The following is a 23,563-nucleotide window of genomic DNA, read 5'->3' as shown; positions in this document are numbered from 1 at the left end:
CCTTATTATACATCTTTTCCTACCAAGGATACACCACAGGAATGTCGAAATCCAAAAAGTTTAGAATAGAATCAGCAAACTTCTTTGTGCGGAGTGCAATCAAACCCTGGTGGCAGCCATGTTTGTTTTTATTATTAGAGGACGCTGACGCGCGTAATCATTCCATATTTGGAATTTGTATTTTCTAATATGGTAGGATGAAAATACTGCAAAATTACGATACGATGACAGATGTATAATAATTATTATTCATATTATAATTTGAATAACCTTCAATTCACAGACAATTTGGGCCTAAAGAGGAACTTTCAGACTGCTTTGATTTGCTCTCCCAAGTCATACATGTATAACAATTCAGCATTATAATTAGCATATCATTTGAATAAGGCTCCCCAAGTCACTGTCCATAGAGAACTGAATCATAACTTATAGACTGCTTTAATTAGCATACATTTGAATAAGCCCCCCCAACTCTCTGAACAGTAACAACGTACTTACATGATGAAAATAAGTAGTTCTAATATAATCTAAATGTCCAAGTAAGGTAAAGAGACATCTTCGTAGTTTGTAGTTCCAGACTTTTATCTTGTAGTCATCACCACCAGAGACAAACAATGGCTGTTGGTTGTGAAAACAAATACCACGTACTGGACCTGTTGGTGAAAAGCAAAACATTGATGGATGATGCGCCTGTACGATGATGATCCCATTTACGGGGACGAGCAGCATCACAGAAGCCTCTATGTTGCTATAACGCGCACCACTGTATTTCAACAGACTCTCCACAAGCTGTTGTGGAACAGTCTGGTTCAGAGGGAAAATTGAAAGAAAAAAAAATTCAAATTTGTTTTGGCAACATTTCTGTGATTTTAACAATATACATCAAATCCTGTGAAATAGATGATTTTCTGTACAATTCAAGATCATGCGTAAATCATGAAAGACGTTAATCAAACGTCTATATCAAAATCATCAAATTGCCTACCTTTCAAAATATTGTATTTAGATATCTTTACTTCATAAAAACTGACCATTATGTGTATAAGCACATTATTAAGCAGGGAAATGCCTGAAAAAGGTTTTGAGTTTCTCGAATCCCACGTTATGTTTTGACGCCTCTATAACCATTGTCTGTCCTGTTTTCACTTCTGATTTCACACAGAAATCATGATATCTCAGTGAAAGTGGCCTATTACTTACCATCATGCTCATCAAATTTGTCTAATAGAGTACACATACGATAATCCCACAGTTGAATAATTCCATTATGTAAACTAGTTAATATCCACGGTCTTTTTGGATGAAACGACAATCCTATAAAAAAGGTAAGAAGGCAATAAAGACAAGCGTACGTTTTACGACCAAAATCCAAATATCGTATTTGCTCTAATAGCAGACGTGTTCCTATGGTCCAAATAAGTAATATTTTAATGATTTAGTAAATAATACGTTATTTTTTACTTATTCAAATTTTGATCAATCACAGAATTGTTCTTTTGTCCATTTTTTCTTCTCGCACCAATGATTCAATGCTAATTCAGGCAATTATTAATGAGAGCAAACACTGTTGAGGGATGGTATGCAGTATTAAAAACGATGGAAAAATAAAAAACCCGATTATCTAGAAAACTGACATACACAATGATTATTTGTGTTCGCTATGAATAATATGTGAACTTTTAGATTTATGAGTGAATATTCTAGAACATCGATCAACCAATTCTATACATAAGGTTAGAACTGCCATGTTTTCTTCGGCACGAGTTGATCTGCCATGGCGTCTTTTAACCCTTTGCACACCATAGATACTTTGTTGCAACAATGTTGCAGGGCCCATTACTAATTTGCATATTTGTACTCCCATTACCCAAAACTTTTTACTAATTCAGTGTGAGCCAGGTAGGTTGACATGTACACAGGGAAAAGAAGACTAGGACACTGTAGTTTCATTTCATTTAAAAAAAAACCACACATTTTATTTACAATTCACTTGGTTTCTAATTTATGATAACACCAAAATAGGCACTCATTTCATCTCTGTCCGTTTCATACCAATGCCGGTCTACGCGCTCGGTAACTTCCTGTCTATGTCTAGCCATGGAACTATAAACCATGGTCTTGCGTATTTATTTGTTTCCCCGACCAACAAATCCAAAAAAATCGTCCGTAAAATATAATTTAAAAAAATCCAGTGGTTCCCCGTCGAAACCAACACCATGTCTTGGTCCTGAAAACTGGTCGTCATGTGCTGGAATGTTCACTTCGGTCCTTTCATTTGACCAGATGTTTGGTGTATTGGCGATGTCATCGGCATCAGAGTCCGAGTCACTGTCGGCATCGGCATTCAGCAAGTCTAACAGTTCATTAGGATCGATGTCACTGCCACTGCCACAGTTGGTATTTTGGCATAGCAATTCACATCTCAATCTCCCTTCGTCTATTTCTTCCACTGTAAAGCCTTCAAACTCAGTGTCTGAATCAGACTCATCGAAAAATCTCAGAATTGCGTCACGATCAGTTTGCGATGACAGCTCCGAGTCGGCCGGTTGTTGTTGCATCCCGGTACTGGGGCCCGCAGTCTGCTGTTCGCTCACAGTTTGGAAATTCATCACTGAGTTAAAACTTTAAACGTATCACACAAATAGTTGTGAATAATTGCATAAAAAATCCAAAAATACTCGACAGGAATTTAATTCGTTCGATTACAAGTCAGCTGTGTTTACAAACAAATGCAAATACGCAGTGGAGGTCAACTGAATGATCGTGTCTGTCAACCACTGAAAAACCTTGCATATTCCCGCCACAGTCAAATTAGTGTGTAATTTATTCATATATTCGGAAGAAGTATTCCTTATTTGGCAGGATTCTTTATTAGGAATATACATATGGAACAGTAGGGCGGGAATTACCGGGGCAACGACACAGTGATCGTGTTTAAATATTCAAACCAACGGTAATTGATGACAGTGTCGTTTGGCCTACAGAGGTCATTGGATATTCCCGTTTAAAGCCCCCATTTTAAAGCGATATTTGAATACTGTGAATGAAAAAAATACATGGATATCCAGTGGAAATACAACAGAGGCGAAATAAGGACTTGCAGTGAAAAATAGCAACGAAACTGGGATGCCTTTTTTACGGAACCAGCGACTACGGCAATTTTCACGTGTTGACCTCTGCTGGCACGCAAGACTGATTGCGATGACAGTCTGATTTTTCGACATTAAAAACTCGCCAACAAGGAAAAACAACATTTTATATAGGTAATTTATTTAAATAATGTTTCCAGTTCAGATGAATATAAATTTTATATGTATTATGCGTTTATTTTGGATAAAAACTGCGGTAGAATAAATGAACTTTCACCAAACATGCCGCTGTGTTTGTTTATTTATGCAAATTGTCACAGCTCTTCACAGACACCGTCCGAAAAACCCGTTGTACAAGAAAAGTACGAGGACAATTCGTATATAATTTTCAGTCTGAACGTACCTGTATTTCTAATTATTTTCATCAACAATTTATTTTTTCATGCAAAGATCATGGGAGATCAGAATCAACTTCTGTTTCAATCTATGAAATACCGGCCGTTTACGGCCGCATTGGGATTTTGACAGCGCATTAACGGGTGGCCTTTTACGGCCGGATTGGGTTATCTTTGGTCAGAAATAAGCGGCCGTATATGGCCGCATTGGGGCGCAAAGGGTTAATCAGATGGGTCAAGAATGTGATTAACAAATCAGAATACAGTGTGACACTGCCCACAATTTCAACCATCTTCTGAAGTGTTCTCCACAATCCAAAATAGCTGGTACAAAACATAATTGAGTTATAATGTAGAAAATATACGAGGTGATTTGTCCCCCAAACCAAAACGGACGATTTGTCAAAACAAAACCCGTTTTTATTTGTGGCATCAGTACTCACCCGTGCCGACGGACGGTAAGATGCATTTACACATGTATGGTCACGATACGTTGCGTTTTCAAACAATGTTTTGGAATTCAAGAAAAAATGCTAGCAATCGGCAAAATAAGAGAATCTGCTATGTTCTCGAAAGATTAGACATAAACAATGGATAAATTGAAAAAATTACGTGGAAAAGATAACTAAAATATTATTCAATTACAAATACTCGCGGTAAACTAATACGGCAGCCATGTTTGATGTTTATTACCGCTTTTCGAATTCAGTACAACTTAGATACTTAATCGTTAAAGTGCCAACAGCGGTGGGTGGCCGATGGTCGTTGAATGGGGTAGGCCCAAAGGTCACCAGTTTGCCTTCTCCATGCTGTTTTCATGATGAAAATCGAGCGAACGTTGTAAATACGGCTAGAATTTTAATTTTTGTTCAATTTTACATGCAATCTGCTAATATATTTGTTTATTTTCTGTGCATATACATTTTGTTCGTATTTACTTCTTTCTTTCGTGATCAGAAGGCGATTATTAAAAATACAGCTGTAAATTGAAACCACTGTAGTTGCGTATTGTGAGCAATAAGTGGCAACAATGTCTGGCGACAATGAATTCAGGCGATTGACACATTGCCATGAATACGCTTGATAACTGCTTGCAGACTTCCAGTGGTCATTGTTTATGTTTGGACTCTTGAAACAATAGCAAAATAAAGGGTTGGGCAACTACTCTTTTGTTTAGGCTTGGGAAGAACAATGCAAGCATTTTACAAATAACTTCAGCTGGATGTACGTTGGTGGGCGAGTGTTGAGTTACTGGGCGGCCGTAAAACTTGATGGCCCGCCTAAAACCCCTTGTGGAGAACACTGCTCTGAATATCGGATATTGCAAAGAACATGTTTCGGAAGCAAATATCATTATTATGAATAAAGCTCAAGGTATGATGTATTGGCGTTAATTCTAACACTTTTTAAAAAGTTTTAACCACTTTTTTCTTGAAAGCTACTATGCTATAACAGAAAGTTGACAATACTTGCTACTAAATTGTTCATTTTGTTATTTACAACTTGAGAAACTATTCCAAACTACATTGTACAAGTTTAAAATTATCTACAACCACAATGTTATGATCACTATGGTGAATTAATTAATTTTATATTCAGGTTAATTTCATACATGTTTTGTATCAACGTCTCGTGCTTCTAGCATGCAATGTTCAGTAGACAGCGGCCATTGATATCCCACAATCCCTAGTGCAGAATAAACCTCGTTCTGTGGTCATGTGAAACATCCAAAACAAATGAATGATCTCCTGATTCCGGTCACGTGGTACAACATTATAGGTCTCGTGTGATTTGCTATGAACTCCGGGATCCAAAATGTTTCGTACGGTAAATAAAGTCAATTTTTTATGACCACTTTTATCAATTCACAGCGATAATAGGTTCTGGTCGTTGTTTGGAGGTAAATAAACAGTGAGTATTTTCGCAGGCCTTAAAATGTGATTTTCATGACGTACAAATTCGACGTTTCGATTTCAACCAGTATTCAGTCGCACAAGGCTCCATAGCCCTATGGGCGGGCCAGAGTCAGTAACGTAAAAATGCAGCCACTATTGCAAGCACATGAAAGTCTATAGACTTACATGGCGAAATTTAAAACTGTGATGTCAGGCCAAGGTTGAGAATAGACTATGATGGAACCACCCCACACTTCCATTACATTACTATGCATAATAATAATAATTATAATAATTAACCCATTTTTTCAAGACAGAGAGCACCAAGACAAACTGCTAGGGCACAGATGCCTCTGAAGTTCAAGTTATATTGTGACTATGCAAACAGGAATTAATTTAAAATTTATAAATTTCGTATATTTGAATTATATATTTTAAGTGTGTGTTTCGAAAAAAAGTTTTGGTAGTTCGGTTTAATATTATTACGTGGTTTTATCCCGACGTCAGCTGATAAAGGTACGTGTACTAGTTCATCAGTACCATTTATCACAACGATCAAAACAAAGCACCATTTAACATACATGTCTTTTTAATATCTGCATTAAATTTACAGATTCTCTAGACTATTTTTATAATTAACAAGAACAAACACATTAATATATTTTTATCAATCGATCCAAGTACAAACCCATACACACTGGATCGAAATGGTAAGGTGTACAGAGCGAAGCATGGATCTCCGATCATCAATGTTACGTAGCGATCTATTTTGTGAATACCCACCTTTCACTCGAGCGGACTTAGTCTCGAACTTTGTCAACATGATTTCTTTCGTCAGGCCGAACTAGCCTCCGAAATTTACAGCAGAACCACGGAAATCAGAGTAAAGTTATGAATGAACCGGTACACTTCCTATCCCAATATGGCTGCCACGTCACTTGCGAACACGTCTACCCACAGTTCCTTGCGTAAAGCGATTTCCAGTGAATGCTTCCTGTTGGGTGGTCTCTGTTAAAAATCAGACTAACGAGACATCATACAATTCCTGTACGCTCACATATAGTAATTTACAGTGAAATAACATAGAGTAGAAAATCAGGACCAAAAATAACAAATGAAGTAAATGTGGGTAATTTTGTTAACAACACTGAATATATAGGAGAATTGAAGCAATTACAGACGTGACAGCAGAGTGGCGCAGCGGAAGCGTGCTGGGCCCATAACCCAGAGGTCCATGGATCGAAACCATGCTCTGCTATAATATTTTTTTTTTTCATTATGAAAAAATGTAAATTACATTTTCCACTTTTATAAGTATATTTTGTTACATTTTCTTCGAGCAAATTATTTGTTTCCTGTGTATATCTTTTGAAGATTGTGTTTAATGACTACTTGCTGTTGGCGGCTTATAGAGGGCGCAAAGCGTTCTCGTACTGGGGATCACTTGTGTCTGGGATCACTTATTTTATTTGTAACGGATATGCAAAACACTCACTTTAAATAAAAATCACGGACCGGAGGGCCAAATTTCCCAAACACCCACCCTCTGGGATAATTTTTCAACAAATCTCCAAGGAAAACCCACCTGTTAGTTAAACCAAAGTCCGGGCAGAGGGACTGTGGTTAAATATAGCTTTGGTTACTGAGAATTTCAAAAAAAAAGGATCCTTGACCCTTGAAAATGTCGCGGAAAATGCACCCTTGCCTATTTAAAACGTAATTTACAGATCACTTTTGCGCCTTGCATACCTGTTGGTAGGGTTCTACTAGTGACACTGCCCCCCCCCCCCCAATTTTGCTCGGAAACGATGATGCAATCAAAACGTAAGTAAGTAATTTAATTTGTTTATTTGTTTGTTTGGTTATAATATTAGTTTCTCCTGATTTTCTTCCCACGTGACCATAACGCCGAAAATCGATTGAATGCTGGGATACATTCTCTTTATCATACATGTACAATATCGAAATATGTGGCATACGGATTGTTAATATTCAATTGTATTCTAACTGTCTGGGAATCGGTCGGTTTCCGGCTTCGCGCGGGTCTCTATATTTATTCTATTTACTGCACACTTCGTCCCAGTGAAACAAATCATGAAATGGCGTTTTTTGTATACTGAATCATAAAATATCACTTGCCATGTAGACACTCTCCATCCCAGAGCTCTTAGCGCAGGCAGGCCATACCTGCCACACATGACTTTTCACGCTATAATTAGCCACATATCAAAACACAGGCGTTGTTCGGTTATTCAAGACGGCGGCCCATACCCAGTTGGCAAGGAAACTATTAAATCTTTCTCTTCCCATACAATTTCCAGAACTTCCATCTGCTTTGGTTCCAATTCCACGTCAGAGTAGTATTCATTCAGAGAATTTAGTAAGGTAAAGAGAATAACAATACATAAATAAACAAATGTAATAACTTGAAAAACAAACAGTAAAACTGGAAAAAATAAAGGAATATTAAAATAATAACTTCAAGATTCTCGCAACTTGTAATCAGGAGATTTATAGATAGTATCTTTAAGGTATATTAAAAGGGCTTTTGCCTTTTTTAGTCACCTCAAAAAAATCTGGTAAATTAGACTTGAGATCACAATCTTCAAAAAGTCTTTTCCATTCACTTTTAAAGGAAGGACATTGAAGGATAAAATGATCTCATCACCAAGAGAATTTATGTTACATCTTTTACATGTGTTAAAGTTCCCGCGAACTCCGCCATTTTTGAATATAGTTCGTGTTTGAACCCCACCAATGACCCTTGATTTGCATAAATCCATAATCAAGCTGTGGTAGAGGTGATTTGAAGAAGCGCAGTCTTGCGTGGAAAGTGGCATGTAGACTGGAAATACATTGCGCCCTCTAGAGAAGAAGCGCTTCACATAAAGTAAATGGTTGACACGAAGGCTGTCCATAGCGACGATATTATTTAGATCGTTCGTCGATGAATATTGGGTTTTGAGTTATTATATTCTAGATGACGATCGACTACACAACCAAACATGGTGGTTCATTTAAACGACATTACATTCACCCAGAAGAGACATTGCAACTTCGCAGAATCGTTGCATCAATAGAGGGCGCGGTTTACAGGAATTGTGTATTTTACTCGTACTAGTATTGGCTTTGGTTACTACAGCATCAGAGATCATATGGACACATATATACCATTTACGAAATACGCGCATGCGCTCATTATAATGCACATGTATATGAGTGAGCTGTGTTGAATTCGAGAGCGGTTTGTGTAAAACCTTAAAAAAACACAATAACATCACGGATCTTGACAGTCTCAACAACAGTTCAAATTGACCAATAGTGATACTATCTCATCAAGCATATTCTTCAAGCAGTCGGGATCTCGGTGAGAGCGAGAGGGTTACGAGACTTGTTTTTCCCGTCATAGTATTCCACTCCGTCCCGTTATCGTGTACGCTGTTACCCTGTTCTGTGTTGCTATGGTCTTTATCAGAACAGTGGGCACGATGGTAGAAGAAATTTGCAGACTATTTGAAAGGCAAAACAAGACTCTCACTCTCAACAAGATGTCGGCGGCCAAGGTCTTTGTATTTTTAAGTGCAATCGTGTAATGTGCATTTTCAAGAATACGGTAGCAGTTCATATCCCCATATACCGAACGTGGGTAGAAATGTAAAAATAGTGTTCTGTACTTTAAAAAAGTACTGTACTATGCGTCCGCGACGACATCTGCCTCTGTTAGACCACAGTACGGGGTAGAAGATCTTTCTTTCTTTGCGCCCTCTACAGGTAGACAAATAGTTGTTTATCATATTATATAAAGACTTAAGCATCTACTAACCATGTGACGTCATGATTTATTTGATAGTGCTGCTTTGATTCACCTGAGTACTTGCACATGCGCAGTTCTGACAATAAAGACAGCCCAGCAAATACTTGAAATGTCGATATATGTGGATTCTTCGTATCGCTAAAATTACACTAGACCTATTGGTTGACGTACCGTATAGTTCTAACACACCTGGGATTGTCTGTGATGCTGATAACACGGTATACGTGCAACAACAGGTAGTGTAAGTGCACCGTCTTTCGTGTATATATGACCCCAGTGATGACCGATATTGTTATAATCTACCGTATATCAGTGTTTGTTGTTGTTTGCAGTGGTGGTGATAGTGTGCATTTGTGTATTCATTGTGCGGATAAACAAACTGTTAGTGAAACTGCGCTACACGATCAGGCAGGGAGGTGTCAGAAATTTCCAGAAAGTATATCCCTCCTTCTATGCTGCTTCCGCTTCCGAAACGAAATCATGATATTTTTTGTAATGTCAACTTCCTGGTTCAGATAAATGATATGTCAACCATAAACAGAACAGGAATATAACGTTTTATGCATAGATAATTTAGCACAAATGAAAGGAATTGTTAAAAAGACGCGTATTAACATGACACGATTCAATGGTATAATAACCTGGAATTTCCGTGTTTGCTCGTATCTAAATATGGCGTATAACAATGGAAGAAACATAATTATTAACAGCTAATAAGTAACCACTGTTAATATATAACGCTTTATAATCGCGATTCGATCTGATATCATCTCGTGTGACACACCATACAGTTCACCAATCAAAAACAATGAACTTTCGCGACATGAAAATATTTGTCGAATACGAAAGAACAAGTAAAAGGGCATAATACAATTTACACATGCACAGCGACACACGATTGTGTAAAAACAGACACAGTCAACCTATAATATTATATAAAAAATGTATTTTCACATAAAACTATTAAAAATTACTGAATCAACAACAACAACAACAATAACAATAATAATAATAATAATAATAATAATAATAATAATAATAATAATAATAATAATAATAATAATAATAATAATAATAATAATATAAAATATATATTTGCATATTAACAAAACATAACAAAATATCTAACACACTAAATAATATTTAGGAGTTTGTCCCATTCTTGATGTTCTTTCACATATTTGTCAACTTCTCAATGATGTTTGTCGTTTCATGATGTTACATAATACAAGAATGTCCTAGGCTGAGTTGCGAGGCCAGCCAGTAAATTCTCATAACGTTTCCTGCTGAAAAATGACTACTAAAATTTAGCGGCCGGGATTTTCCGCCTGCATTATTTTTCAGTCTTCGTTCGATGCCTATCTCAATATTTATTTAAATACGCCTCTTGTCACCGTCTACCTGCACGGTGTTTGTTCGGACATTCCTCCCTCTACAACAGTGCTTCGCCGGAACATTCACCTTGACAATTCAAGATGATAATTGCATGTGATTGACATTTTTATTGTCATTTTTCATTTTTACACTTTTAATTAGTTAAGAATAATCTTGTAAGAATATCATGATGGCGTCAGAATACAGAATATCTATCCCACCTACTGATCCGACAGAACGTTCAAGATGGTGTCAAAATCAACTGTTGGAACGCACGCAGATGATCTTAGCAAATCAACACCTGCCAATCAATAGCAAAATGAAAGTCTCCGTAAGAAGGCGACGGAAACGTCTGGACGACTGTCGTACTCATCATCGGCATACGAAACAGCAAAGTGTGGCAAATGTTCATAGTACACACGTCAATAAATCAAGACCAACAGATTGTAAACATCGAAATGATTCTAAAAGGTTTGTAGCATTTATTTCGTAATACGTATGTGCATGACAATTAGCATTTTATATTAACATATATATTAATCATGATAGCACTATTTTTTAGCGTCAATCTGAATGCCATAAACAGTGAATGTATAAAGAAAAACATTGAACATTTTCACACAACATTCTCAGCCATCATCTGTGTAGTGAAATCACATGTTCGATTGATTAATTGATATGTGAATGGTGCCACATATGAATATAATGCGATCACTCACTCCTCGCTTCAGTTGTAGTTCAGCATACAACTCTAATATAATAGCTCCATTGAGCGGATAAATATCAGTATTGATTGAGGTTGACCAGACTCTCTAGGATGTCAAATTGTCAACATTCAACTAGATACCTAACATAATACTGTTGTAGTGTGCGTGAACATAAATAACAACCAAAAGCTGTTGACTTTTCTACAGGCTCACTTTTAAATATAAAAAAACAATATCCAGTTATCAACAAATACCATTTACTAATGATTTATTATCAACATTCTTTTAGCTCCACACATCAGTTTCGTCTGTTACAGATTCTGAAACCGATTGGGTTATTTCTGCTATGCAGTGACTATGTCAATGACAATAACGTGTTACGTTGTATATCAGCAATGATAACAATTCATGTGAAAGTCTTCTTAAAATGAAAGACATTTGCACATTTGCCATTTTTATTGACTTGAGTAACATTTCAATTAGAACAGACATGTGTATTTCAAGATAATTAACACCAATTAACAGATAATTAGTGAAAGGATTCCAAGCAACTGACGTCAAAGGAAATGCCTCAGTTTCTTACCCCATCTTATTATTATTATGAAGAGTCTATGGGTCTTTCTACTATACTCACACAATCAAATACATAGTCAAATCAAATGCACCAGTAACTATTTCAACATCCATTATGTTAAATACTATTATCACATTGTAATATTAATAATATTTTTGCATTTTTTTCAACTAGATTTGAAAGCCTTCAATTATTTCTTTACTCCGATTTCTGCAGCCCGTTAGTTTTGTCAATGAATAGAACAGACCCAGTCTCTAAACTATTTGATTATGCTGTTGACAAATTTAAACTAACATTTACAAGTATTCGACTAGCAACTGGTAATAACTTTCAGGTTTGTAATATTAATACTAATTGTTACTGATTATGATATGCTATTACATGTTCTTAAAATAGAAGTTGTAATCTGTAATTAATACATGCATTATAATACAAGATCTTGTTACAAGACAAGACAACGATGATCACTTGCACTAATACACAACAAATAATGGCTGAATATGCTCACTTAATTATAAATTTAATCATGGTGTACAACACATTACAGAAATTGTACATTAACGCCTCCTGTAATATTGAGCTATTAAATATCATTTTTGTAGGCAATCTTTTTGTCAATTCTCAAGTACACAATTTATGTTGGAAAGAGATGTTTGTCATTTCAGCATTCATCATTTTTGTATGGTAGTACTACCTTGCATGCACAATTAATAAATAAATAAATAAATTCCAGTAACTTCTCCCCATATATTAAACACAATGGCAGTGTACAATTAATTGATAATGGTATGCATGTTTACCCTAATAGCTATGTGAAGCTTTATCGTTTGAAGATCATGGTATTATAACTGACACTAACATATATATGAGACTGAAAGCATGCTGTTTAAGGGGAGGCTCTGACGAAAAAGGTGACTTAATTTAAAATGGCATGACAGCCTTTAGTAATATGTATCGTTACTGTTTGTCAGTATTTGTTTTTGGTTGCTTATATGGCCATTTGTTTATCTGTTGTTTATTTGTATTGGTTTAATGTGTTAAAAAGCATTCCATAAACACACATTAAATACATTATATTTTTCATTTTATTAACATAAAATCAATAACATACGATATAGTAGTAATACATTATGCACATTTTTTGATCTAACGTTTTTCTGCAGATAAAGCCAAAGATGAATTTGCAAAAAGAAGGAATTCTGACTTGCCAAATATTATTACATGGAACAGAGAACAGGTACGTCAGTGGCTCACCAGTACTGTTAAGTTAAACAAGGAATATGTTGACCAATTTTATGAAGAAGAAGTTGATGGTGAAACCCTACTAATGTATGAAGAGACTGATCTTCGGAATGATTTCAACATGAAGTTTGGTCCTATGCTAAATCTTCTTCAACACAGAAAAGAATTGTGTACAAAAGATGTTTCACACTTTGAACCTCGAATGCTGCATTTCCCCTCACAGCTTGACAAGTGGACCATTACTGATGTCGGTAGATGGCTGTCTTCAATTAACCTGGATGAAAAATACATCAACAAGTTTAAAGATGAAGAAATTAAAGGCGATGCATTAAAGTTACTTACACCACAGAGACTTCGTGATTATTTTGGTATGAAGAATGGACCCATAAGGAAATATCTTTATCGTATGAACGATATGTTACATGTGTCTGAACGAAATGTGAGTTTACCACAACATGTGAAGGATGACCTAGAAGGAAGTGTGTTAGAAACATGTGAAGAACACGTCCCACCGACTGGGAAATCACATCCACATTACACAACCAGCGTAAAAGCAAGTATTGAGCTTCACTGTGATTCTGGTTCTGAAAATCTAGGTGGACAAGAAACAGAAAAAGCATGTGAACAAAAAGCAACATTTGTGTCCAAATATTCGAAAAATGTTCCTGAAGATGTCAAAGTATGTATTGATGACCTCAATAAACAACTGAAACTTGGGATGTGCTGGCATGAACACCCTCCTGATCATTGGCCCTGTACTCTGCAAATTATATGTGGAATGTTCGGAAAAGACGCCAACCATCTGGAAAGACTCTTTTGCTTTTTGGTGCTCAAAAAAGGACAGAATGAACTTGTTCAATGTCAGGTTCAAAAGATGTGGGAACAGATACAGAATAATGTGAAACAATTTATACCATTGTTACCTGCAGAGGAGCAGGTTCAGTTTGACACAAATGTGCATTGTGAACAAGGGGGTGTTTCACGTGTTTCAGACAAACAACAGTTTATGTTAAGAAGCAAGAAATTGACGGTGTGTCCAATCCTACAGAAGAGTCCAAAATCAAGAGCTATGCACACTCAGTTGGTACTGCTTGTTGACCATGAAATCCTGATCCACACACATGGGCCTTATGGAACTTACTTAGATGCAAAGAAAGATAACTTTGTACTATTCAACTTTGGTGAAAGTAATTCATATGCAGCTTCAGTTCACCACATTAAGGACGATTTGAAAATCGAAATTCGCAAAACACGGAATAAAATTCCTGCATTGCAACATCAAAATAAACAATTGGATACACTTCCCCAGCCAATGAGAGAACATCTGCCTAGTACACGTGTCGATCAAAATGAAGAGAAATGGATAACAATGGGTCATAAAAGAAGTAAAACATCATCTAAATTTGAGAGTAGTCAGAAACAGAAATATAATCCCTCACCTATACCCGAGCACAATAGAGAAGAAAGCTTTCAGACTCATCAAGACATAGCATTAGGCAAACAAAAACCAAGATTATTTGATAGCCAGGTTGAGAACTGCACATATGTGAAAAGACGAATACTAGATGTTATTGAGACAGGCGTAATAGATTTAATCCAACCTGTTCATGAGTACAAACAGTTTACTGGCTATGTTCAAAAAGAAAGGGCTGAAAGAATATGGAAGTTTGTCACAGAAACTATACGGTTTGCAGCTGCCTGTATCAATGACAGAACGAATGGAACAATACATTTTGGCATTGCTGACAATAAGGGTAATCATGCTCAACATGGTCAGATATTTGGAATTGAGGTAAAGAACAAGACTGAGTATGAGGAAGAATTGGTTGAATTTATTAAAAAATGTTTTGATCGAAATGAAAACATTGAAATTGCTTTGAAGTGCATTCGGCCTCCAAGATATGTTCCAGTACATTCCATAGAAACAAAGTACACAACATATGTCATAGAAGTGGACATTGTACCACAAGGTACATTGTGCAGAGACAAAGCATTCTATGTACGACTACCAAGTGACCATACACAAGCAAAGCTTCAAAGGTTATCTAAAGCACCCAGTGTTTTATACAGACGTATTGGCTCATCCACTTGTAAAATTGAAAATCGTGAGCTCCATGACTACTTATCATCCCATATAAAATTGTTAATTAGTCGACGTGAGGAAGCAGAAAACAGTCTTGAGATTTTGCCAAGCAAGAGCCATGTTAAACGACATAATCTTGCTGACAAACTCATCTGGCTCTTGTGTAATGGCAGGAAAGAACTTGACACATCACTTTACCCCATCCTCGTTGTGAACCAACCGACCTCTTATCAACGAATTTCACAGTTGAAGTTTGTTCATGAAATTGATTGGGTAGCAGTGTTCGATTTTGATGCAGAGTCACAACGTAAGGGACTGTGTTCATTAAATTGCAAAGATAAGCACCCAAATATTCAAGACCCAGGTATGTACTTAGGTATAACTGATGTAGGAGCACATCGAGATGAGATAGGTTTTCCAGTGAAAACATGCTGGCTGTTTTGTGATGGCAGATGGAAATGTGATGAACGTCCATCCACAAGTCAGTTGGATTGGCACCTTCACAAAAGTAAAGGAGTTAAAGATGCAATTCATTTTTTTGCAAATGAAAACGTGATACCAAAGGATAGGGCAATCGTTGTGTTCCTTATACTATCACAACACTATGAAAATATGGTGGAAACCTTTGGAGAATTTTCAGCATGCTTTTCACCAGAATCACTAATGTGTGTAACTGACTCAGATGATATATATCAAGGATGGGCTCGTGAAGTTACTGGAAGATTTTTTTGCTCAAATGATCTCTTGCAGGAAAGAACCATAAAAGGAATGCCATGGAAACATGTCAATGAAACAATTCTTCAGATGATGGGAGTTAGGCAAAAACAAGTGAATTTCATTCCCTCTTCAACAGGTGCTCAAATTGCCCTTAAAAATAGAGAGAAAGAAGCACTTAGAGATTTGACCATTTTAAGCAGCAATGAGTGTGAAGAAATAACCAGTTCAATGTCACAGGAAGAACAACAGGCATTTCAAAGGGAGAAGGAGCTAGGTTTCTATCTTGGCCATCAAGTAGACTGGTGGAATTTCTGGGCAACAGACAACAATTTTAATCATGTATTGAAACGTGATAAACATGATGATCTGAAAAAACATGTCCAGGATGCTCTTAATCCAGAACCATCTGCAGAAGTTGAAAGAATTTCAATCATATCTCTCTATCACCAACCTGGTGCCGGTGGAACAACATTGGCAAGAAATGTACTTTGGGAATTTAGAAAATCACATAGATGTGCTACAATTCAAAGAGTGACTCAAAATACTGCTAATCAAATTATAAGATTTTGGCTGTTCGCTGAGCAGATGCCAAGGCTTAGCAAGCCTGTACTGATAGTTGTCGAGCCAGTAGATGAATCTGTATTCCGGGAACTTTTGATTGAAATTGAAGAAGTTTGTATCAACAAGGGATTCACAACAGTCAGAAAACCTGTGTGCATAATGATTCTTTGCAAACGATGTATTTTTGATGACACCACAATCAAAAGAACAATGAAGTTCGAGAGTGTTTCACTAGAACATGCCCTGACGGAAAATGAGCGAATATGGTTTGTTAAAAAACTACAACAGTTAGAGGAAACACAATTAAATAAAATGAATGAGATCCAACCACACCATTTAATTTCTTTCATGATTCTTAAAGAAAATTTTCACCCCAAGTATGTTGAAGATATGGTTTCTGGTGTACTGGACGCAATAGATAAAATGTCTCCAGAAGTATACCTTTTAAAGTATGTAGCTCTGCTAAATACATACATATCTGAATCCATTCCAGTACCTTGCTGCGATGGTCTAATGGACATTGGACATTATCAAGCAAACAAAACTAAAAAAACTAGGTTGTTGGAGTATACTTTGAGTAAACCAACAAGACTACTACTCCTGGAAATGCAAAAGTTCTCCACTGGAAGTGGGAAGGCTTACAGGATAGTTCATCCTTTGGTGGCTAAAGAGATCTTAAAGCAAATGTGCATTAGGGCAGACCAAGATGTAGCAGATGTCACAATCGAATTTCTGGATTCTAAGCTATTTCAAACGAATTCATATACAAAACAGGACCTCCAGTCCATGACTACTAAAATGTTGAAACGAAGAAAAAAAATTGAATATAAAGATGAATATGAAACGAAATTTTCTCCTATCATCATGGATATTCTGAAAGCAGGTCACCCTGAAAAGGCAACAGATGTGCTGCGAAAAGGCATGGAATTATTTGATGATGATTTTATAATGATACAACAGGTTGCTCGTTTGTATCTATACAGGAAAGAATTTGAAGCTGCAAAGAAGTTTGCCAAACAAGCGGTTGATAGGAAACCTTCTAATTCATTCTTACTCGACACACTTGGCGAAGTGTTGAGAACACAAATGAACAGCAGTTTTCTACATGTTAAAGCATGTCAAATGGAACTGGATCCACAAAATGCTATTAAGGCGCTGAACTTAGCATTCGGTGCTATTGATGTGTTTCACAAAAGTCAAAAAACAAGCAAAACTGATCGAAATTGGCTAAACGTCCTTGGATATATAAAAGAGGTTGATACATGTTTTAATCTCCTTGAGATTTTAGTGTGTGTTAAGGGCTTTCATAGACCAGAAAAAGGAATGCTTACACTTCGCAAATACATGGTTGACATTGAATTTGTTCCACCGTTTGTTTATTCACCTTGGGATAAATTTCACAAGAGAATGAAAGAACTCAAATCTAACATAGATAGAGCAGTAAATCACATAAGAGACTACTGTGTACGTTATAAGGATGAGCTTTTATATGATCGAGTTTCCATTGAAAATTTGAAAGTAAACTTGAGAGATTACAGTAGTAAATGCAGCTTATACTTTGGAGAAATGGAATGTAACCCTCCCAAAAATGTAGACGACATCAGTGAATGGAGACGCCTGAGAGTTTCCACTCTTAGATGTAACCATTTCTTTGATATATTTGATTTGGTGCACATTGCACGAAAGACCAAAGTGAAAGATGAAATTATTGACAAATTAAAGGAAAGTAAAGCGCTACTGCTATCAAATGACCCATGGAACTCCTTCGATCTTCATTGTATAATATCACTGAATCTTGCTCTGAGCAGTTTAATACCCGCAAAACAAGCTGAGTCCTTGAAAACCATGTGGGATCTGACACAACATTATCTTAGAATCAACCCTGAAGGACAAATTTATCCATATTACTTCTTGTCATTGCTTTTGTGGCCCCGAGAAGACGTTGTTGTCCAATTCGACAAATCTTTGTTTCAAAAATGTACAAGTGAGATGAAAAACTATTACTCTCCACCGAAAAGAGGCAGACGTGAACCAAAATACAGGACAGGACCAGTTACACAATATAAAATGAAACCAAATACTTCTTTTTTTCTTGGCCGTGAGAAGGGCCTGCGAGCGTTCATCCACATAAGTGAATTACCTCTTAATGGTACACGTACTAGTTTGGAAAGGAGGGGAGACAGATTTTGGGAATCAAACAAGGTGAAAAAACTGCTTCTACGGTTAAAAGGAGAGAAATGCTCTTCGAACATTATCCGTTGTAATAATATATTGGACGATAATAAAGCAACTATAGAAATACAGCCATGTATATCCATGGGAGAGGTGTCCAGCAGAGAGCCTGTGTCTTTCTATTTGGGATTCAGTTGGGCTGGACCAGTAGCATACTACATTCTCCCTGAAGATGCAGATGACTATGAAACTGTTTCACATGACCAGCCCGAGGCATCTCCAGATGAGGAAACTGAGTTAGAGCATGCAAACGGTCACATATATAATTATAATCACTACCGACACCACCATTCTAAGCTAAAGGGGGAACTGGAGACTATTAAACGACTCAAAGAAATGCAGAATGGTGGCAAGACATTGGAGAAAGCACAGGTAAGAATGGTTAAAAATTAACAATAGGAAATACAAAATAATGTAATCATATAATGATATAATCGGTGACAGACTCAACTAATTGGAGCTGTGAATGCCGATTTATTTTTTTTTGATTTGTGGTGAATTCATAAATAACCAACTGCTTTTTGAAATTATATCTTTAAATGTGAACATTTATAAATTTAATACATAAACGTGTGTCTATTACAATCGTTATAATAGTATCATTCATTTATTTTTTTAAATCTACTTACAGCTATTAAAAATTCAGAAGGAAGAAACCCTTGAAGAGGAACTGCTAACATTGGAATCCGAATACAAAAAATATAAGGAAGCACATTCCGATTTTCTTGATGACTGACACTTCATAATTCTGTTGGCCAGTCACTTGATTGAATAGTATGTGGAATAAAGAGACGCTATCAATCAGTGAAGCACTCAATCTCATTGATACCTAAACAAGGTTATGCAAATTTAGATTAGAAATGCATCTTGGCTTGTTTATTATAAATATGTGGTGTCACTTTTAACAATACCATATACATATCTATTCTATATAAGTTAACAGACGACTGAAGCAGACAGTGATGAACAATTCGTTCTATGACTCCAGCTTTGCTTTGCATATACAGAGCCCAGTGATACCTATTTAATTCTACTTTTAATCTGATTGAAGAGTATCTAATAACATTGCAAGCATTTTATAATTGGAGAAAATTACCGAGCACTGGACATCGGAACACCTATTTAAAATAATGAAAAACATGCTATTACATGTTTACATAACTTGGGAGTAGTTGTTTCTAATTTTTCATCTAAATATTGACAGAACCATTTAGTTTTAATTTAACCAGTGATTCGCCATTGGATGAATTAAACAATTGTGTAAATGTTAACTAATGTTGTATTATTCAGTAACTTTACCTTATGTAATACACTGCATTGGCAAGGAAAGGGAACACATACAGACTTCGTTCACAAGTGAAAAGAAACCGACGCTGAGCATTCACAGTATACAAAAATGTGACATATTGTTTCATGCTCATTCTTACAAATGTACACAGATTACTTTGAGCCCCTTGAGAGTTCATTCTACTGAGAGTGTGATTTGCATACAATATATTGTTACACAATTTCCATTGAAACTCTTATAGCTTGCTTCCAACTGTAACTGGAAAAGGCATCAAATTGAAAAAATTCCACCATTCCACTCCTCTTCTGTAATGTTGAGAAATTGTTTGAAGTAGAGTACACTTTGGAGGGATTATTTGGAAGCTATGTATTTTCGAATTTAATAATTCTAGTGTGACTTTTGTTCAGATAGTAAACTTGGTCATCTTTGTCAATGTGAATTGGTTGTCCAAGTACTATAAAAATTGAAGACGTTTTAAACGTGACTGACAGAGAGGGCAGAGATAATCCCCTGCCACAAAAGTAGATAAATTAATGTGAAGATAGGATAACTTGTTGGTCCTAAACAAGTGATAATTTGTTTCTGTTTAATTCTTGGACATGCTTTTAACATAATTTTAATAAATGGGCTTTTCCAGTCACATCAAGAAAATGGAATACAATTATGTTGGGGGGAGGGGGGCTTTGCAGGTTGACCAATTGCTTACTGTGCATTGCCATACAGAAAAATCCCAAGTTGGCTGGAAATCAAACGATTTTAATAGTTTCTCACACACATTGTGACACTCCCTTATGTGTACATTAGAACACAGAACGTTACATTTTATAACTTGTTTAGTTGTGCGACAAATTCAATTATTTGATTTCACAGGTATTAAATATTAAAAAATATATCTTGCACGCAGTGAAGACTAGTAACGACAAAAAATAAATTCCAGTAAAATGTATGAAAATATTATGTGGGTATATGCCACATTGTTTCTTTGTTTTTTTAATTGACATATTTTATTTGTTCTTATATTGTTTGTCAATTTTATGGTTTTACTCGATGTTTTTTTTTCAGTTTTTTATATTTCACAGTTAAAGGCGACCACGATAATAATAATAAATATGAAAAATATAAAAGATTGGGGCTATACTTACATCAGATTTTAAGTTAGGTGTGTAGGTGAATGCACTCGGGAGTATTTAAACATGGCATGTAGAATTAAAGATATCACTATTAAATTCCTACAAAATGACTGTAATTTCATGGTGCATCATACATCTTGAGTGTACAGTTTCCTAATCCAAAAGACATTAGATTTATGCATTCTTTTGTCTTTCTATTAAATAAGGAGCTAAAGTTTCTATTGTTTGCATATTTGATTTGCACTATAAAATTACATATAGCTTCGTGTATAAATTACATTCCTGAACTTTGAAAACACCTTTTCTATAAGTCACGCCCTCTAGTGACGGAACGTTTCTGTGACTTTGAATGACGTAGATAGATGAAATTCATATAGTGACGTTGAAATAAACTGACCTTGCTTGTGTTGTTGTTCGTCATTGAAAAAAAATCCGTTATCTCAAAAATATTATTTGTTTATCAACATTATTTATTGACATATAACACATCAACACAATACTGATGCTGCGAACCACCGTCATTTCACCTATTACGTCAAAGAAGCCAGCCGTCGCTAGAGGACGCGACTTAAATGAACTTTTTATAGTTTTGTTGAAAATCTGTTGAACACCTGTTTTTTGTAATATCTGATAATTTGTGAAATGAATAATTTGCAGAATTTATATTAACTAACTTTAAAGGATGTGCATGTTAACACTGAAAAATGTTGTCCTGTTCGTCAAATATGATTTTTTGAATGATTTACTTTTAGATATAAAACTTTTTAACAATAATAAAACAACGACAATGAAATGGATAATTTGTGATTTTGTGTGTTTGGGGTTGGGTGTGACGAGTAGTATAATTTGAAAAGTAACCGATGAGGAGAGTGAGTTCGAATTTCGTGAACATAATCAACATATTTTATACGCGTTTTATACGCGGCATAATACGATCCATGTCAAACTAGCCTGGTTACCTTCTTATTATTTCATTAGTCCTTCGGTCATCTCCATACTAGAGCCCACAAACGGTAGCCCGACTAATATAAAAAAAAAAACGATTTATTTATTTCACTATATTTAACCAGGAAAATCCAATGTATTTCCCTCCAATGGAGCCCCGATTACAGACAATGACTACAAGCAACTGAAAGATTAAATATACATTAAAAATGTACAATACAATTTTACTTTTTTAAAAAGTGTTTTTATCGCAGTTTTAGAAATAGGAATGCAAACTTTTCCAAAAAGAGGTGCCTCTATAGAAAAAGTGTTCATGTCTTTTCCCAAACAATATAAATTAGTATTAGCAACAGCACTTGTAAACCGAGTTGATCGTTCTTGAGAAAAAGATTGTATGCATTTAAACATCGTTACTGCTGACTGTATTTTCCATTGGTAGGTTATTGTATGCCAGTTTAGAAGGAACAATGATTGAGGAGGTGACACAAGGCCGTTTTACACGAGGTGATTCTTGGGGCGACGTGCGTACCGAGCAACGCATGGGGCGAAGACAGCAACAGGCATACAAGGCGACTAGCTGCTGCGACGGGTAACTCGTTGTTGCCCAGACGAAGCGGTTCTTCAACGTGAAAGTGACGTTCAAAATTTTGATGGAAGCGAAAACTATGTTTGATTGTGTAGTAGCTCGACACCATGTTTTTACTGGGATACAACTACAGTCAAAACAATATATTACATCAGAGACGCGATGTGTTGCTAAAGGGCGCGAAGGGTTTTCAGAATGTCCAAGTCCAACAACCGTCAAGAATGCACATGATTTCAATGAAATAAAAAGAAATAATTTAAATACGTCTAGAAAATATTTGAAACAAAGAAGGTGATCAATCAGTTGTTCTGATCTTACAACATCTAGAGCAATCCCAGTGACAAAATCTGGGTTTTGCTGTAAACCAGGGAGTTTCATTGACTTCTGTAAAACGTTAATCGTCATAGTCGTCGCGCCGCGCTGCGTCATATTCGATACGAGTCCCAAACAATGTTTACAACACGTGTAAAAATACAATATTAGTTCACACATATTCGAACGCGAACTGCATTACCATAATTAAGCTCGTGTTTACAACGGGGTTTACAACGCACATACGACTGAGTAACACATACACATAACAAGTCGCAACCTTATATTTATAATATCAGTGACGTCATTAAGCCTTACGTAATCACAAAGTATTTCGATTAAAAAATATACCCACGAAATACCATACAGACATTAATATGGTAAACGGCCTGACTATGTCGCTCACAATTTTTTGCAAGCACCTTTTCGATTCAGAGGTAACGAAAGATGCAAATGGTTTACGTAACCTAATTCTCATACAAGTCATTTTTATTAGTAGATGAAGGATCAAATACTACATTGAGGCTCCCAGGAGCATTATTGATGTCTACCGGAAAACAAAAGCAACAAAGACACACTGAGCTGATATATATATATATATAATCCTATATACGTTTGA

The 23,563-nt window shown here is 36.0% G+C and overlaps 2 protein-coding genes across 3 annotated transcripts in view; one reads left to right on the top strand and one right to left on the bottom strand.

Moving 5' to 3' along the window:
- LOC100368110 (coatomer subunit alpha-like) overlaps nt 1-6,321 on the bottom strand; it is a 30,463-nt gene extending 24,142 nt beyond the window's left edge. For both annotated transcript variants that reach the window (XM_002731243.4, XM_078012237.2), the window contains exons 1-3: nt 6,163-6,321; nt 1,201-1,314; nt 499-653 (exon numbers count right to left, since the gene is read on the bottom strand). In XM_002731243.4, the coding sequence (XP_002731289.1) occupies nt 499-653; nt 1,201-1,314; nt 6,163-6,202 (309 nt within the window). In that variant the 5' untranslated portion in view covers nt 6,203-6,321. The remainder of the gene's footprint in view (nt 1-498; nt 654-1,200; nt 1,315-6,162) is intronic.
- A 4,436-nt stretch (nt 6,322-10,757) lies between these two features.
- On the top strand, nt 10,758-21,901 carry LOC146745871 (sterile alpha motif domain-containing protein 9-like). The gene is made up of 5 exons (XM_085498787.1): nt 10,758-11,038; nt 12,023-12,182; nt 12,657-12,759; nt 13,012-19,055; nt 19,315-21,901. The coding sequence occupies exons 1-5, from the start codon at nt 10,758-10,760 to the stop codon at nt 19,417-19,419; spliced, it is 6,693 nt and encodes a 2,230-aa protein (XP_085354913.1). The 3' UTR covers nt 19,420-21,901.
- The last annotated feature ends 1,662 nt before the right edge of the window (nt 21,902-23,563 follow it).

Source organism: Saccoglossus kowalevskii, chromosome 5, assembly GCF_978046115.1.
Source record: "Saccoglossus kowalevskii chromosome 5, keSacKowa6.1, whole genome shotgun sequence".
NCBI lineage: Eukaryota > Metazoa > Hemichordata > Enteropneusta > Harrimaniidae > Saccoglossus > Saccoglossus kowalevskii.
Note: the sequence above shows the minus strand (reverse complement) of the source record. Positions and strands in the feature narration are given on the sequence as shown.